Raw genomic sequence first — 17,920 nt, forward strand, 5'->3', positions numbered from 1 at the left:
ACTTCCCACCCCTACCTTACTGCAGGGACTCTCGTCAAAGTCACCAACAACCTCTATTTTGTCAAATCCAAAGGTCACTTACATGCCCTTACTTTACTAGAACTAGTGACATTTAATATCACTGACCACCCCGTCTTTCTCTCAAACCTTTGCTCTCATTAAATATTTGTTGAGTACGTTAAAATAGAGGCAGTGCATTTGGGCAAAATTAGAGTATCATACTTATCTTAATTGCAAGCATTGCAATGGACTCCTCTAAGGTATAAAGCGGCCATCTGTCCTGTACAGTATGATTCTTTCAACATCCCAACCTTCTTTAAAGGCCACATTCAAATTCCACCTTCTCAAATCCCTCCTTGCCCAGTACAGATGGAATTCATCTCTCCCACTCCCAAAAAGCATCCAGCACTTTTCTTGTATTTCCCGATTTAGCTCTCGCCACAGCTACCTGGCTTATCAGCCTTTCTTTCCAACAAAGTGTGAGCCCATCAAGAGCAGAGGCTGGCTGGTGTCCACCCTCGTAGCCTCTCCAGTACTGACAGAGTTTTCCATGCTGTAAAGGCACTCAAGTCAATCATTGTTGAGCTGAATTTAATCTGAGTCACAGGGTCTTGTTCTTGCTTTATTCCCACGTCAGGAATTAAACTTAATGGGTTTCTATTCCAGGCAACCAACTTGATCACCAAGAAGGAACTGCTGACCCTGGACCCGGACACAGAGGACCTGCAGCTCGTCTACGAGATCACCACGGGCCCCAAGCACGGCCGCGTGGAGAACAAGCTGCAGCCTGGCAGAGCGGCCGGGACTTTCACGCAGGGTGGGGCCTCCTGGGAGATGGGAGGAATCTATTCTAAGGCCTCTCTCCCTGCCTCTCTGAACTTACAACCTCAGCTGGCTTCTTACTCCTGAGTAACCTATTTGCAAACAAATAGATCTTTTAGTGTCTAATCATCCAACTTTGGAATTTTACCTCTCTGATTTTTTTTTCCTGTTACTCAAATTGTGGGGGAAAAAAAAAAAAAAATTCATCTTTACCATGCTTCCTCAGCTCCCAAATTGCTTTAGGTTTTGGCCAGGTTTTCTGGAAGGAATCACATGATACCACTTAGTTTCCTTTAAAAACAAAACACAGCCACCAGACTTTACAAAAGATCTGTGATCCTGTGTGGTTTATTTTTTGTTCTCTAAGGGTTCTGGAGGTATATGTATATTTTTAAGTCTGGAGCAAAGAAATGAAAACCAACATGGGTAGATCCCTCAGTTGAAATGTTTTTCTGTTTTGAATCATATCAAGGGGCCCATCTTGTATTTTGGTTTCTCAGAAGCTTTTTGGAGTCTTCTAGACTTCTTCTGAGGATGGACCTGATCGGGAGCCGTCACTGAGAAACTGCCTGTTCCGATTCACGGGCCGGTTTCCCTTTTTCTCGCTCTCCTCAGGCTGTGCGCTCTCCTAGCCCATTTTATCTGTGCCTTGTTTGGGGGCTGTTTTAATCCAACCTGAGCTTTTCTTAGTGGCACACACCTTCCAAAGAACCTTATTCAGAAGGGAGTAGTGTGGATATGAGCATGTATTTACAGAGGATGGGTGGAAGAATTTTCTCCATCAGCTCTCAGATTTGCCGCTAACATTCCATAGACATTTATTGAACTGCTTTTTTGCTGAGACCCTGGAATTCTCACTTTACAATAGCATAGGGTATTTCCTGTACACAAAGAAGGCCTTTTGTACACAGAGCTATAGGGTCTTATTTTGACATCTGGCGGAAACATTTATTTTTTTAAGACTATTATCCCTTTTTGTTCTTGGGAACACAAGTTCTGTCTATGACCTATTAGAAGAATAAACTGGGCATGTCAGTGTGGGAATCTATGGGGCTGTTCTTACAACTCTGGGTTAATGCACTGCATCTTTTTTCTCACAGAGGATGTGAACTTGGGGTTGGTGTGTTACGTGTTGCATGAGGAGAAGGTCCATGAGATGATGGATAGTTTTCAGTTTCTGGTGAAGGACAGTAAACCCAATGTGGTCAGAGACAATGTTTTCCACATCCAGTGGTCCCTCATCAGTTTTAAATATACCAGGTACGAGTGTCATTGTGTGTTCATCCTTGAGAAATAAGTCGGGCAAGCAGAGAATTCAGGATCAAGCACCCAGTGGGTCAGCTGTAGTCATCTGATGATGGTGGTGGTGGTGATAACAATAAGAAAAATAATAATAATTGTACCAAATGTTTCTTGAATACTATATGTACCAGGCACTGAACTAGTTACTTGACCTACCTCACCTTGTTTGATACTTGCGATTATAGATGAATACTATTGTTGCCCCTGCAACAACCAAGCAATAAAGACAGAAAGAGGGTAACTTGCCCAAGTCACATAGCTAATCAGCAGCAAAAGCAGGATATAAGCCCAGTGGCCTTAATCATTGTGCTTTACTGCCTCTCCTACGAGTATTCTTGCTTTTGTCTGCCAGCTTTAGAAGATAATCCAGGAGAACTGATAGGGGGAAATGCACGTTCAAATTCTGCGAATAATCACTGGCCTGCAAGAACATCTTTGCTTTCCATCTGCATTCTCTCTGTTCTCCACCTAACTCCTTTGGTGTTCATAGGATCATATATCTTTAGGGACAAATTCATAGCTGAATGCAGACAGCTCTTTAAGATGCTTTCATAGTTGGGAAGTTGAGAGGCAAACAGGGGCACCAACTGGTAAAGGTTAAATTATAACTGGGATTATAATTTTTGTGGGAAGAACTCTTTAAATCTACATTTCAGAGACTTGCTATTCTAAGAAATTGACTTCATGATAAGTGATATGAAAACTGAAGTTGAGGAACAGGGGAGCTGGGGAGAAAACGTTCAAAGTTGATTTCATGTCCCCAGATGTAGGCTAGTCCACTTTTACACACATTGTAGAATTAGTGGAAAATCAGAGTCAACTTTTATATATGTAATGTTTTGCTGTTATTTACCTCTTTTTTTATCTTCTTCAAAATTAATTGAATGAAGCTGATCAGGTGTTTTGGAACCCCTCTTCTGTTTAGTGGACTAAGGCACATAGAGGACCCCCAAAGCTAGCAATGACTAACCCTTGAGCCACTGTGCCTGCCACCCTCACAGCGACAAGACACAAGCCCCGGTCCCAGTGCCCATCCCCAGTGATGCAAAAAGAGCCCAGCTGAGGTACCACTCACTAGAAACTTCTTGTGAATAGTACATGGATAGTTTGCCTCCTATTTTTCAAAAGAAGCGTAAATTCCTAATAGCAAGCTAAGCTAGCTCAGTGTCTTAGTCCATTCAGGTTGCTGTAACAGAGTCCCACGGCCTGGGTGGCTTAGAGACAACAGGAATCTAGGTCCCACAGTCAGGAGGCTGGAAAGTCCAGGATCAGGGTGCTGGTGGCCTCAGTGTCTGGGACAGCTCGTTTTCTGGTCCATAGACTTTGTCTTCCCTCTGTAACCTTATGTGGCAGAAGGAGGAGAGACCCCTCTGGAATCTCTTTCATAGGGGCACTAATCCCATTTATGAGGGCTCCACCCTTATGACCTAATCACCGCCTCACTTCCTACTATAATCCCATTGGGGATTAGGATTTCAACATAAGAATCGGAGGGGCGTCCACATTCGGACGATAGCACCCAGTCCCCTCCCCCATTGTCATAAAGCTCCATTTGTCTGAAAGCCTTTGTTACCTGGCCAACTCTCTTTTCACACCCGGCAAGTGCCCCGGCTCCACGCGCACTGTAAGCTCCCGGAGCTCTGATCCAGTCATCCCTACCTGGGCGACGTCCTTGCTGTCAGACAGCCTTTTCCCTAAGGACCCACTGGCCCATTCCAACTACTCTGCCACTCTGGGAAAGGCGTGCCATTTCTCCCAGCTCGGACGTGTGGACTTCAGAGCTCCTCTGTGCTGCCCATCTTCGGAATGACCTCCCACTCTCTCGCGACGAGGCAGATACCATTCTGCTCCCCCAGCTTCCTTGGCCACTGTCCCAGGCAGACACCGTCTCTCAATTTACAACCCAGCTTCTTAAAGCCACGAAACTCCCTCTTCTCTGAAATGCCTCACACCATAAACCAACCAGAAGAAACTGGCATTCAATGAGCAGATTCTTCCCAGCCCAAGGGCCCAGGTTCAGAGACTACCTTTTTTGTGTGTTTGTAGCTACAATGTCAGTGAGAAGGCAGGGTCTGTCAGCGTCACTGTGCAGAGGACTGGGAACCTGAACCAATACGCCATCGTCCTGTGTCACACGGAGCAAGGCACCGCCAGCTCCAGCTCCAGGGGCAGCTCCCAGCCTGGGCAGCAGGACTACGTGGAGTATGCTGGCCAGGTAGGTGGGCGAGGGGGCTCTGAGTCCTGAACCGCCTGCACGGGCTGTGGCGAGGTTGTGGGCGACTGTGGCACCTTCCCACGTCTTCTTATCCTCCCTTTCCCTTGGCATCTTTCCTCAAGTTTTGTCTGTGTTCGTTCCCACAGTGTTTTGTTCTTCACAGTCTGCCTAAAGCCCGTTGACAGTCTAACTGCCAAAGCCTAAGTTGTTGTCTAGCTTCTCAGCCTTTACATTTTGCTTCACGACTGGAAAAAAAAAAAAATCCAAGACATCATGTTCTACACTTGGCCTTTGGAATCCTAACCTTTTCTCTGCACCTTCTGTACCTGAAGGCAGGGAAGAGAGAATGCGGGGAGACCTGTCAGGAAGCTCTTGCATGGGCTGAGTGAGAGAGGATGGGAGCTTAAGCTGCAATTACAAAGTGGAGGTGGAGAGAAGTGGACGGATTCAGTGAGGAGTAAGCCATCAGTGGATAGGACTTAGCAGTGGATTAGATAGTGGAGCAGAAGGGAAAAGTGGACGATGATGTCCCTTCCTAGGAGGGGACACCGTGAGGAGCAGGTTAGACAAGGGGGTGATCTTGACTTTGCTTTGAACATGTTGAGTGTGAGCTGCCTTAGAGACATCAGGGGACAGCTCTGTACGTTGGTAGGGAGTCCAGAGAGGAGTTCTGGGGTGGGGCGATCCATGTGTAAGTCTGTGTAGCAGTGGGAGTGCCGAGTACCAGGGTGTAGTGAGAGGGGAGAGAACGAAAGCAGAAAGGAGGGGACCTAACTAGTGCATCCCTTTAGGCAGCAAGCCTTGTCTGCCACCGCTTACGTATGGCACAGTGCCTGGCACTTCCAGGTATTTAGTCAGTGTTTTTTCAAAATAATTTTATTATTCTTATGGCAACATCTCTGCTGGAGTCCTTCCAGCTGGATCAAGCTATGGGCTCTTATGTCAAATTTAAATGAGGAATTAGAAAAGAAGAGATAAGCTAAGGAGTCTTTTAACAAAATGATAAAAAGAGGCAGGTACTCCTGTTTACAAGGGAAGATGAAAGGAAGTGTGTTCTACATCTTAGACATCTGTGGAGTGTTTTGAAATGTGGAGCTCAGTAAAAATTTGATTAGCTGATGAGATAGTTCTAGTAATTTTCTGTTGATGGGAATTGTGTGGTGTTTAGAGGTTTATGACTATTTTTACATGTTTCACTTGTCTCAGTTTACACAAAGGGCATTCTGGGCCCATTCCCTGCCCTTTCCATTTTGAACAAATCCGTAGACCTGTTTCTATGTGAAGGTTTTATCTTCCTCTTTTATTTTGAGACAAAGTAAAACCACAATATATCCCAGTAAGTTCACCATTATATGCGTATAAAATAATTTCTTTTGTACCAGGCTAAATGTATTCACATTATAGATTTTATTGGCAAAGGATCTAGTCAAATATAAAGTTAAAATTCAGTCTGGCTTATTCATGTGTAATTTTTCCTGAATTCAAACTTCATTCTTCAGTACGCTGAGATTCTATGTCAGTTTTGATTGTACAATAATATGATGATGGTAATAGGATCATATCTTGCTTTAATAGAAGCTTAGTGCTTTCATTATACATTGTCTCTTTTAGTTCTCCCAATAAGTATGTGAAATTGGAGCATTATTATTGTTATTTAGCTGATGAGGAATTAGCTGATGTTTGTAAAGTTTCAAAGCCTGACCTAGCTTATAACTAAAAAATACTAGGACTACAGCTAGAAATTTAGACTCCAAGTTCAAAGATCTTTCCAGTGAAACTTGCCACAAATAGAAGGGGACTAAGTAATCCAATGACTCTTGCTGTCCCAAGTGAGCTGATAAAACAGGACACTAACAGTTACCTATATGTTTTCCTACAGTCACCCAATGGTAGGGGAAGTCTTCACCCTCCATGTCCCTATGCAGTAAATCAGTCTCAATTGTGGATGATTCACGGGAAGAGGTAGCCAAGTGTTCCAGATGATACAGCAGAAAGTTGGGGCTAGATGAACCAGCTACTTCATTCAGTACTCACTCAGCTTGGGCCCCCTTTTCCCATGCCATCCTGGGGGAGCACAGCAGGGGAAGCTGAGGCACAGCTTAACTGCTCATTGTTTCCTTTCTGACAGGTGCAGTTTGAGGAGCGAGAGGACACCAAATCCTGCACCATTGTCATCAACGATGATGACGTGTTTGAGAACATTGAGAGTTTCACCGTGGAGCTCAGCATGCCAGCATACGCCCTGCTAGGGGAGTTCACCCAGGCGAAGGTCATTATCAATGACACTGAAGACGAACCCACATTAGAGTTTGATAAGAAGACCTACCGTGTCAACGAGAGCTCTGGTTTTCTATTTGCACCTATTGAAAGAAAAGGTCTGTTGGCGCCGAAGGGGACGAGGAGCTATGGGATAGCGAATGTTTATTGAGTGCCTTTTATGTTCCGAGTGCTCATGTACCATATTAGCTCATGTGTGGAAGTACTTTACATGCATTAACTCATTTAAGTCCCCAGCACAGCCCTAATAAAGATCCTACCTGGTGAGTACGGTTAGAAGGCTTCTCTTGTTAGTTCAGGCTGTTAGCACACCCATTTATTCTTAATGAGACTAGAAGACTTTATATTTGGCCTTGCAAATATTCTTGTACTTGGGATTCTCAATCAATCACCCAATCCATAAAATACTTATTAGCCTTGGTCAAGGAGGGAAGTTACAGTTACTTGGTTCCCATCTTAGTTCTTGAAAGACAGAAAGTGTGAAAGATTTCCTTACGTGAGTGTCACGTATAGAGCTCAGATGAGAAATAAACTGTGTGTAAGAATTAAAGGCCGGTTCCTCAAGGGCTGAAAATCAAACCAAAGATTGTATGGTTTTATGATTGTGCAATATTGAGACTTGAAAGCTCATGGGAATTAAATCTTCATTCAAAGCCACACAATGACTGTAAGTGATGATGTCAGGTTTTTATTGAATCTGCTGACTGGGTATTAGTGTAACAAGTACTGTAGGCAATGCAAACCCTTAGAGGGGCCACTTGGAAAACAAGCAAGCCCCATTGATTGCTCTGGGCCAGCAAGCTGGGCCCAGAACAGGCTGTACCCAGGGCAGTGGCAGCACTAATAAGTAAAGTCATTTGTACAAAGAGGCGGGTTTTATTTTGTTTTTTCTTTCTTTTTTTAAACCAGCTTGTTTTTCCCTGGGAGTTAAAGTGCTGAAGTGTATTCGGAAAAGCGGTGAACTGTGCGCGTAGCACTACCTTCAGGACACAATTACTTTGCTACTTAAAGCACCAAATATGTCTCTTATCTTTCCACCCGCTGTGGTCTTGGGTGGTGGGCAATGAGTCTTGTGAATTAACAGAGCACAAAATTCACAGAATAGGAAATCCATTTTAAGTTGTTTGGTGAAGTAGCTGGGGTATGTTAAATCCTCAAGTGGTTCATTTCATAAACTTAAAAGAGACTGAAATGCAGGAAGGTTTCGTGTCAGAGTGTGAACACAAATGGTGATGGAATAGGTCAGCAGGAACCAAGCTCACTAATTTATCAGAGATTTTTACATTTGAGAAGCACTCATTCAGTTGCTTTGGTTGTCTCGCCATTTTGTGTTTCAGGGGATTTGAGCAGCATTGTGTCTGTGATCTGCTATACCATCCCTAAGTCAGCGATGGGAAGTAGCCTCTATGCTCTGGAATCGGGCTCTGATTTTAAATCTAGAGGGATGTCTGCTGAGAGTCATGTGATATTCGGGCCTGGTGTTACCATGTCCACCTGTGACGTCATGCTCATCGATGACAGCGAGTATGAAGAGGAAGAAGAGTTTGAGATTGCCCTGGCAGGTGCTTCTGACAATGCCCGCATTGGAAGGGTGGCATCAGCCCAGGTGCTCATCAATGGTCCCAATGATGCCTCCACTGTGTCCCTGGGCAACACCGCGTTCACTATCAGTGAGGATGCAGGTAATGGAGAGCATCTCCGGGGTTCCACCACCCATCTCTGGATCCCTTTCTTGAAAGATTTCCTCTCAGGTGTGAGAATGTCCTTAAGACATTGAGAATGCCGTTCCTCAGTGACACCACTGTTGGTCCGAGACATTACACAGTGCTAGGCGTTACAACCAAGAATGGAAGGTAGTGAAGAATAGGGAGTTTCATTTACTTTTCTTGCTCTGCTGACTGATGGCAGGGAGGGATCTGGCTAACAGCTCCACTGGCTGACCTCTGCGGTCCAGAGGGAAGGCATGGTGCTAAGCCTTTGGCTTGCAAAGGAGGGGACTGTGATCAACTGAGAATGGAGGTAAATTATTTAGTACACACCTAGCTGCTAACACAAATACATTCTGAAATGTCAGTGTCTTCACAAATGGAACTTTCTCAACTTAAAGTAACAACTGAAAGCAGTCTGTGGGCAGATTTCTTCCACCCAGGCTCCTTCCCTCTCCTGGCTGCTCAGGGTCCTCTGCATGCCCAGATGGGGCAGCAGCTGTGAGGAGTGTCCACTGATCGGAGCCACTGACCACGGCCTTTCTTTGAAGGTGGTATTCCGAGAAATAGTGGGAACTGGTATTTTTGAGTACTTACAGAATGCCAGGTACCGTGCAATGTGCATTTCATGCATCTCACTCAGTCTTCTGTAGAGAAAATAACGTTGTAGAGGAGAGCAAATAGAGACCCAGAAAAGTTCAACAAAGCATCACAGATCAAGCAGTTAATATGCTTGATTAAAGCTGGGATTAAACTTGCAATTGATGGGGGGGGGGGGGGGGTTTCAGGTAGCTTTGCTCTGACCTTGATTGTGAAAACAGCTAAAAATCTACATGAATATCATGAGGACCCTGTGAAGTATGATATCACAGTGGACCAGAAGATGAGTTTCATTCCTAAGATAAGCAATAAGCACATATGGTTTAAGTAATGATGTGTGCACCACTCAGATAAAATGGGGGAATCAAACCAGTTAGGAACATTTAATTAGGAACATTCGGCTTCAGGCCCCATAGAGTCCCTTAGATGGTTCTTCCTTAATTGAATATTTTCTAGCTCATCCCTGAGGCACTGGTCTGAGTTTCTTCTCCCTAAATAGGCTTGAGATGTTTTTCAGTGGACCATCCACCCTTAATGCATTGTTCTTCTGTGGACAGTCTCCTTTTTGAAGCCACAGACCACTTTTCCCTAAGGCCATCTCCCCAGAAGCGCCGGCCGAGACCTCCCCCGGGTCTGCTCTTCATCCCAGGGGCAGTAAGAGAAGGACAGCGATGCCCTGGGCCTTCCTCGGAGGGAGCGCGGAGCCTGGCGGAGCTGGACCGGACAGGCTAGCAGGACGAGGCTGCTGCTGCTGTGAAGGGGAATGTGTGGGGAAAGCACCACTGATTTTCCGGCTCAAGGTTGACCTTGGAAATCTCCATGAATTTTTCTTCAGGCACAGTGAAGATTCCAGTGATCCGCCATGGGACTGACCTTTCTACCGTCACGTCTGTGTGGTGTGCCACGCGTCCCTCAGACCCAGCTTCCGCCACTCCAGGCGTTGACTACGTTCCCAGCTCTAGGAAGGTGGAATTCGGGCCAGGTGTCACCGAGCAGGTGAGCATACCGTGGTGAAATGGGTGAGCCTGTCAATGCTGTATCTAGTCTGCTCTCCAGACTCACTGGAGGACGCTAAACTCCCCTTGCAATATTACTGTCTTCCCTTTCTTTAAAAACACAAACATACAAACAAGAGAACAAATTTATAGGGCTCGTCTAAAAACTGTCCAAGTGACATTTGCACCACCTGGTATCCAGCACCACGGATTTAAGATAGAAACCACACTTGTTTGATCTAAATATTGAGATATGAAACACCTAAGGTATGTAATAAAAAAAAAAAGTATAATTTTATGGATTAAAAAAAATTTAATTGAAGACCACCAAAAAAAAGGCAACTTGTTGTCTTTGTCCAAATCTCCCAAAACAAATGGGTGTCATGTGAATGGCATTCTGTAAGATTTGCTTGAATTTTTCTTTTTATAATTAAAAATTTTTTTAATTGAGATGTCATTGATATATGACATTATATTAGTTTCAGGTATACAACATAATGAATCAATATTTGTATATATGGCAAAACGATCACCACAGTAAATCTTGTAAACATCCCGGTTTTCTTCCTAGTATTGCACCTTGACGATCTTGGATGACACCCAGTATCCAGTAATTGAAGGGCTGGAGACATTTGTGGTTTTCCTCAGCTCAGCACAAGGGGCCGAACTGACCAAACCCTTCCAGGCTGTCATTGCAATTAATGATACATTCCAGGATGGTAAGAGATCGTGCATGCCAGCTGGGGGCTCACACTACAGCTCCGTTTTTTCCTTAACTTCCATGTATATCACATTGGAACTCATTCACATTTTATTCAAGAAATGTGTGTGTGAGTGCATGTGTGGTTTCATGTGTATGTGTCTGTGTGTACAAGCACATGCATGCACACGCTTTTACAGAGAAATATGGGAAAGAAATCATTGTTCATGTTTCTGGCACTCTGCTAGATGCACAAAAAAATGTAAAAGTCTCGGTTGGGCCATGTCCTCAGGAAGTTTAACATCTAGTTGTGGGATTAAACCCTTAAACTGAAAAATTAGGATATAGTATGATAAATGACCTAACAATGCTATAAATTCAGTACTGTTGGAACAGACGGGAGCAAACAGTAACTTTGTTGTGGAAGAATCATAGATTTCAGAAAGGAGTTGATATTTAAGCTGAGTCTTCAGGTATTATAGTAGTTTACCTAATGCAGCGGTTCTCAACCTGTGGGTCACGACCCCTTTGGGGGTCAAACGACCCTTTCGCAGGGGTCGCCTAAGACCATTGGAAAACACATATTTCCGATGGCAATTCATAACAGCAGCAAAATTAGTTATGAAGTAGCAACAAAAATAATTTTATGGTTGGGGGGTCACCACAGCATGAGGAACTGTATTAAAGGGTAGCGGCATTAGGAAGGGTGAGAACCACTGACCTAATGGATAGTAAAGTAAAGCTTTGTCAAATGAAGAGATATGATGTATATAAGGTATAAAATTTTAAAAGACACATATTTAGAAAACAGTGAGATGCTTACTTTGGCTTTGAGCCTTTTAGGAGGTGAATAGAAGGAAATGAAATGGAAAGACAGGTTGGAGTCAAATTCTAAGAGGTCTTAAGTTCTAGCTTAAGGAATTCATTAGCAGAGGAGTGGTGTGATTTTGTCTTAGGACACTCAGACCGGCCATCCTGTAGACGATGTGTAGGAAAGAGGAGATGAGTATATGAACAAAATTCAGTCGTGCTAAAGACCTAACCTAAGTAACATGAGGATGAACAGGAAAGGACAGTCGCTTCTTAGGAAGAAATGATGAAAGTAAGTCAGATTCTAGAGTTGGATGGAGAAGATCAAGGCAACCTTCCATCTCAAGGAAAAGGACCCTAATCCGCATGAATGGTTGACAACAGAGTCCATGATTAACCTCTTACAGTGAATGAAAAGGCATCAGAAAAGGAACTGGCAGCCCAGCAGAGCGATCTTTAATATTTTTATTTATTTTTAACAATTTATTCATTTATATAGTAAAAAAATCAAATAACAAAAACAGGTATACTATGAAAGTTATGTCTTCTTTCTACTTCTATCTCCCAATTCTCCAGTTCCACTCCGTAGAGACAATCATTTTAACCACTTTTTTTTGTTGTGTGTAGCCTTCAAGAAAGAAAACAAATATATGCATATGTCCAGGGTGATATCTTGTTTTAGAGCTAAGTTTATGGAGGTCTAGTTTACATAAATTAAAATGTATCCTTTCTGGTCTATGAATTTTGACAATTGGACAGTATTGTGCCCACCACGGTAATCAGGATGCTGAACGGTTCCAACATCCTATGAAGTTCTCTCATGCCCCTTTGTAGTCAACCTCTTACCCATCCCAAATCCTGGCAACCACTGATCTGTTTTCTATCCATAAAGATATGCCATTTCCAGAATGTCACATAAATGGAATCCTGTACATGAGTACCTGGAGTCTGGCTTCTTTCTATTAGAATACTGCCTTTGAGGGTCGTCCACGTCGATGCACATATGAATGGTTCACTCCTTTCATTGCTGAGTACTCTCCCATTGCATGGAGGAACCACCATTTGTTTATCCATTCACCCGTTGAATGACATTTGGGTTGTTTCTGGGTTTGGGCAATTATGATGGGAGTGGCTATAACATTTGCACATAGGTTTTTGTGTGAATATAAGTTTTCATTTTTCTGGGGTAAATAGTTAGAAGTGGAGTTGTTGGGTCCTGTTGTCAGTGTCTAACATTCTAACAAACTACCAGCTTGTTTCCCAAAGCGTGTGAGAATTCCAGTTGCTCCACATCCACACCAACATGTGGTGCTGTCAGTTTTTTGTGAGGTGTTTTAGTTACCCAGCCGATGTGTAATGAATGAGTGATAACACTGAGATGTTTTCAGGTACTTACTTACCACGCACATCTTCTTTGGCAAAGCATTGTTGAAAACTCCCATTTTTAAATTGGATTCTTTTTCCCTCTATTATTGTATTGTTATAGACTCTCGACAAAAATTTGTGTTTTGCAAATGTTTTATCTGAATTTATTGCTTCTTTTTTCTTCTCACAATCTCTTTTAAAGAGCAGCAGGTTTCCATCTTGAAGTAGTCCCATTTATTGATATTTCTATTACAGATCACACTTTTAGTGTTGTATCTAAGAAATCTTTGCCTAAACCAAAACCTTCAAAGATTTTTCTCCTATGTTTTATTCTGGAAATTTTATAGTTTTAAGTTTTGCATTTAGATTTGTAATTCACAAAATGGTAACTTTTAAACCATTAACAAGATTATAACAATTATTTTATATTGCATGTTACTTCAGAGTTTATAGAGTGATCTATTAAACATTATCTCATTTGCTCATAATCCCATAGTTTCATTTTTGTTTCAGTTTTATAGATAAGGAGACTGCAATCAGAGAAAAACATTTAACAAGTCTAGCATGTGGCAGAACCAGCATACATTCTAGGACTTTTGGCTTCAAATCTGTAGTCTTTACATGACACTAAATGGTCCTACTTGTACAATAGTAGAATCTGTGGGATTTCATTCCTTAGTGAAGTTAAAAAGGAAGAAAAAGGGAATTCAGTTATTCTTTTTATTATTGTAAAGGCTTCCTATTCTTTTGCATGGAAATATAGTTAATTTCCCTCTAATGAAGTGGAAAATGAATGCAAAATCAGAAGTTCTAAAATTTAATCCCAGCCCTTCTACTTTTTTGCTCTTTCAGCCTTAAGATTATTGAACCTTATTTTGTTCATCTATAAAAAATTTAAATACCCACCTAATAAGATTGTTGTAAGGAATAAATTAGATAAAATATGTGAAAATACCTACCATAGTATCTGGTGCATAGTAGAGATTATTACATGTTAACTTCTTTTCTTCCTGACACATCTGTAATTTATTACACTTTCCAGTGGGGCTCCAATATCATATAAACTTCATTGTACTCTGATCAACAGAGAAGATTCCACTTAGATTGTTTTCATATTTTATTGCTGGGCATCAGGGTTGCAAACTTCGAAAATGAATATGTTAAATAAAATATTATTTTTCAGGAAGACTACAGTAATATATCTTCAGGTCAGAATTTATCCCAAAGAAGGACATTCCCAAACCTACTTCAGTGACCCACTGTAGTATTCAGCAATCACTGCTGTCGGTTATCCTTCTTCCTAGTGAGTACTAACTTTTGTTGAGTCCCTTCAATGTGCACATTCTATGGCAGAAACATCTCACTGGTTCTTCAAATTGCGAAACTAAGGTTGAATAATTTAAGATCACACAGAGAAGAGGTAATGGAGCCAGAGTTAAAACTCAGGTACATTCTGTCCATGTCCAGTCTTCTGGTTTTATACCCTACCATGCTCACTTTCCACAGTGCAGTCTTAGCTGGCCACTGCCCTCTACTAACAATGCTTAATGTCCCTCAAGATGCTTATAAAGTCAACTTTTAGCCTTCTGAAGCAATCTTAGCTTCTTTCATCTTTTTCCACCAGGCTGATTTCAGTCCCTTAAACCATCTAAGCAGCTCATCTCAGAACATTTTCCTGTTCTCATCTTCCCCTTCTGCTCTGGAGCCTGGAATCAGAATTTGGTGTGGGCCTGAGGAACGCCGAGCAAGGCAAGAAGGGCTGCTACGACACCACACACCTGTGTATAGAGCTGTCCTACCTACCCATTAACTCGAATGAACCAGAGGCAGGATTTCTCCTAAATCCCGGACTTAACCATTGCCCATAAAGAGGCCATCATATCCCAGGCAGTGGTATTTGCACTCCCTTTGCCAGTTACTAAGCAGATTAGCATGTAACAGCATGTGGTGAATTTCCCATGCCTAAGTCTGGAGCTCAGCTCTTGTGTGGGTTACAGAGGAGTGGAGAGCAGAGTCCCACAGTTTATTCTAGAACACACAACTTACACAGATAAGATAACTACAAATTGGGTCATGCGTGATGAATATTTTCAGAAAGGTGTTGACAGTAGGTATATATCTCGTGTGAGCCCCTAAGCTTTCAGAGAGTGATTTCCATTTCATATTCATGTGCCATGTTGGTAGAATTGAACCCAGGGCCAGTGATCCTACTTCCTGTAGTGATCATCGTGCCTTTTAGGGTTATTGAGAGAATGACGGGAAATGGCATGTATTGAAGCCCTTAACACAAGGCCTGACCAGGGCTGGGCCCTATGCCGTGACCCCTATGCATAAATTTATTCCTGAACCCTTTCCTGTTGTCTTTTCATTGCCTCTTGCCTCATTCGCTGCAGGACTAGGGGCTCCTTAAAAGCAGGGACTATTCCAGCAGACAATCACGAGTCGAGATGCATTCATCCACTTTTTCCTTCCTTCCTCTTTCTTTCTTCTTTCATTTATTTTTTGCAGATAGGAGGGTTACTAGCTTGTTCAAGAAAAAAAGCAGTGTCTTTGAAAAACAAAACCCCAACATAGAGGCTAGCAGGACCAGAGTGAGGGTGTGAGTGGGTGAGTGTGTGAGAGAGAGTGAGCATGTGACAGAGTGTGCGTGGGTGTGAGTGTGAGTGGGCAGCTTCCTGTCGGTGGAGGAACCCAGGGTGGGCCCTTTGGGTGCTCGGGGCAGAGGGAGCTGCCAGCAATAGAAGCGTGCTCCCCTGCCAGGCATTTCTCCCCACTCAGGATCGGAGAATGCGCCACTTTGGAGGATCCATAGGGTCTTCCTTGGGAGGATGCTGCAGGGAACAGCAGGAACCCAGTGCCCTAGGCCACAGATAGACATGTCCAGCCCCACCACCTCTCCTCTGGCAGCAGAGGGCCCTGCCACCCCTGCAGGACCCACCAGAAGCAGAGGGGCCTGCCGCCCTCACAGGACCTGCCCACAGCAGAGGACTGGCCAGCTTCTTGCAGCCATGAGCTGCCAGCACTGCAGGATGCCCCACAGCAGAGAGACACTGTCCCACCAGCCCCATGCAGCAAAGACTGAGGGCTCACTGCCACTGCTGAGAGCCACTATGGTTCCCAGACAACTGGACAAGACCGGATCCAAAATCTGGCACGTACCACCTGCCATGACCCCACACCCCTGGATGCACCGACCTGTTCCCTCAACCCATCCACCCCTCCTGGCCCCGACCGACATAATAGTGAGTCAAAACACAGTCCCCAAATGAAAGAAAAGGAGGAATCACCAGAAAGGGAACTAAAATGAAAGGGAGGCGAGCAATTTATCAGATAAAGAATTCAAAGTAATACTTATAAGGGTGCTCAAACAACTTAGTGAAAAGTACAAGTGAGTCAATGAGAATTATAAAGAACTCAGTGGGAACTACATCAGCATGAAAAAAGAGGTAGAAACTATGAATAAAAGTCAAGTGGAAATGAAGAATGATATAGCTGAAATAAAAAATACCCTGGAAGGGTTCAATAGTAGATTAGGAGAAGCAGAAGACTGAATTAGCAACTTAGAAGATAAGATAGAAAAAAACACCCAATTAGAGCAGCAAATGGGAAAAAAAATTAAAAAACAGGAGGAGAGTTAAAAAGAGCTTTGGGACAATACAAAATGTAACAATATTTGCATTATTGGGGGACCAGAAGGAGAAGAATCCGGGAAAGGAATAGAGAACATGTTTGAAGAAATAATGATAGAAAAATTCCCTAACCTGGTAAAGGAAAAAGTCACACAAGTCTAGGAAACACAGAGTCTCAATCAAGATGAACCCAAAAAGACCCATATCCAGACACATCATAATTAAAATGGCAAATATTAAAGACAAAGAAAGAATCTTTTTATTTTTTCTTGATTAATTTGAGAGAGAGAGGAAGGGAGAAGGAGAGAGAAACATTGATGAGAGAGAACATGGATTGGCTGCCTCCCACATGCCCCCAACTGGGGATCAGGCCCATAACCTGGGCATGTGCCCTGACCAGGAATCAAACTGGCGGCCTCTTGGTGCATGGGTTGACGCTCAACCACTGAGCCACACTGGCCAGGCCAAAGAAAGAATCTTAAAGTCAACAAGCAAGAGACAAAAAGTTACTTGCAAGGGAGCCCCTATTAGACAGTCAGCTTTCTTAATAGAAACACTACAAGCCAGAAGGGAGTGGCATGAAGTAATGAGAAGCAAGGGACTGAATCCAAGAGTACTCTATTCAGCAAGGCTATCATTCAAAATTGAAGGGGAAATAAAGAGCTTCACAGACAAAAAAAAAAAAAAAAAAGGCTAAAGGAGTTTGCTACCACCAAACCAGCATTGCAAGTAGTGCTAAAGGGACTGTTGGAAGAAGAAGAAATGGGGGGGGGGGGGGGAAACACAGGCATAAAGAATAAAAATGACCAGTAGATGATTAGGTTAAAAAGCTGTGGTACATTTACACAATGGAATACTATGCAGCTGTAAGAAGAAAAGATCTCTTACCCTTTGAGACTACATGGAGGGACCTGGAAAGTATTATGCTGAGCGAAATAATCCAGTCAGAGAAAGACAAGTACCACATGGTCTCACTTATTTATGGAATATTATGAACAAAATAAGCTGTCAATCAAAACAGATCCAGAGACATGGAAGTAGGGAGCAGACTGACAAACTTCAGAGGGAAGGGAGGTGGGGGTGGAGGTGGAGAAGAAATAAACCAAAGAACTTAATATGCATATGTGCATAACCAGTGAACACAGACAATAGTGTAGTGAAGGTGTGGGGAGGGGAGTACGGGAGTGGGGAGGAGGGTGTCAATGGTGGGAAAAAAGGAGGGACATCTGAAATACTTTCAACAATAATGATTAATTAATTAATTAATTGAAAGTAAAACCCAAACATTAACACTCTAGCTTTTTTCGTAATTTTTATTGAATTTATTAAGATGACCTTGGTTAATAAAATTATATAGGTTTCAGGTGTACAATTCTATAATATGTCATCTGTATATTGTATTCTGTGTTCACCACCCAAAGTCAAGTCTCTTTCCATCACCATTTATCTCTCCTTTACCCTCTTCCACCTTCCCCACCCCCTTTTCTCTCTAGTAATCA

The 17,920-nt window shown here is 42.9% G+C and overlaps 1 protein-coding gene across 1 annotated transcript in view; it reads left to right on the forward strand.

Annotated features, from left to right (window-relative positions):
- FRAS1 (Fraser extracellular matrix complex subunit 1) overlaps positions 1-17,920 on the forward strand; it is a 432,882-nt gene that overhangs the window by 369,519 nt on the left and 45,443 nt on the right. The window contains exons 52-58 of the mRNA XM_036267136.1: positions 667-817; positions 1,923-2,082; positions 4,171-4,339; positions 6,468-6,714; positions 7,954-8,298; positions 9,758-9,918; positions 10,489-10,636. Of these exons, the coding sequence (XP_036123029.1) occupies positions 667-817; positions 1,923-2,082; positions 4,171-4,339; positions 6,468-6,714; positions 7,954-8,298; positions 9,758-9,918; positions 10,489-10,636 (1,381 nt within the window). The remainder of the gene's footprint in view (positions 1-666; positions 818-1,922; positions 2,083-4,170; positions 4,340-6,467; positions 6,715-7,953; positions 8,299-9,757; positions 9,919-10,488; positions 10,637-17,920) is intronic.

Source organism: Molossus molossus, unplaced genomic scaffold (assembly GCF_014108415.1).
Source record: "Molossus molossus isolate mMolMol1 unplaced genomic scaffold, mMolMol1.p scaffold_m16_p_1, whole genome shotgun sequence".
In the NCBI taxonomy this organism is placed as follows: Eukaryota; Metazoa; Chordata; class Mammalia; order Chiroptera; family Molossidae; genus Molossus; species Molossus molossus.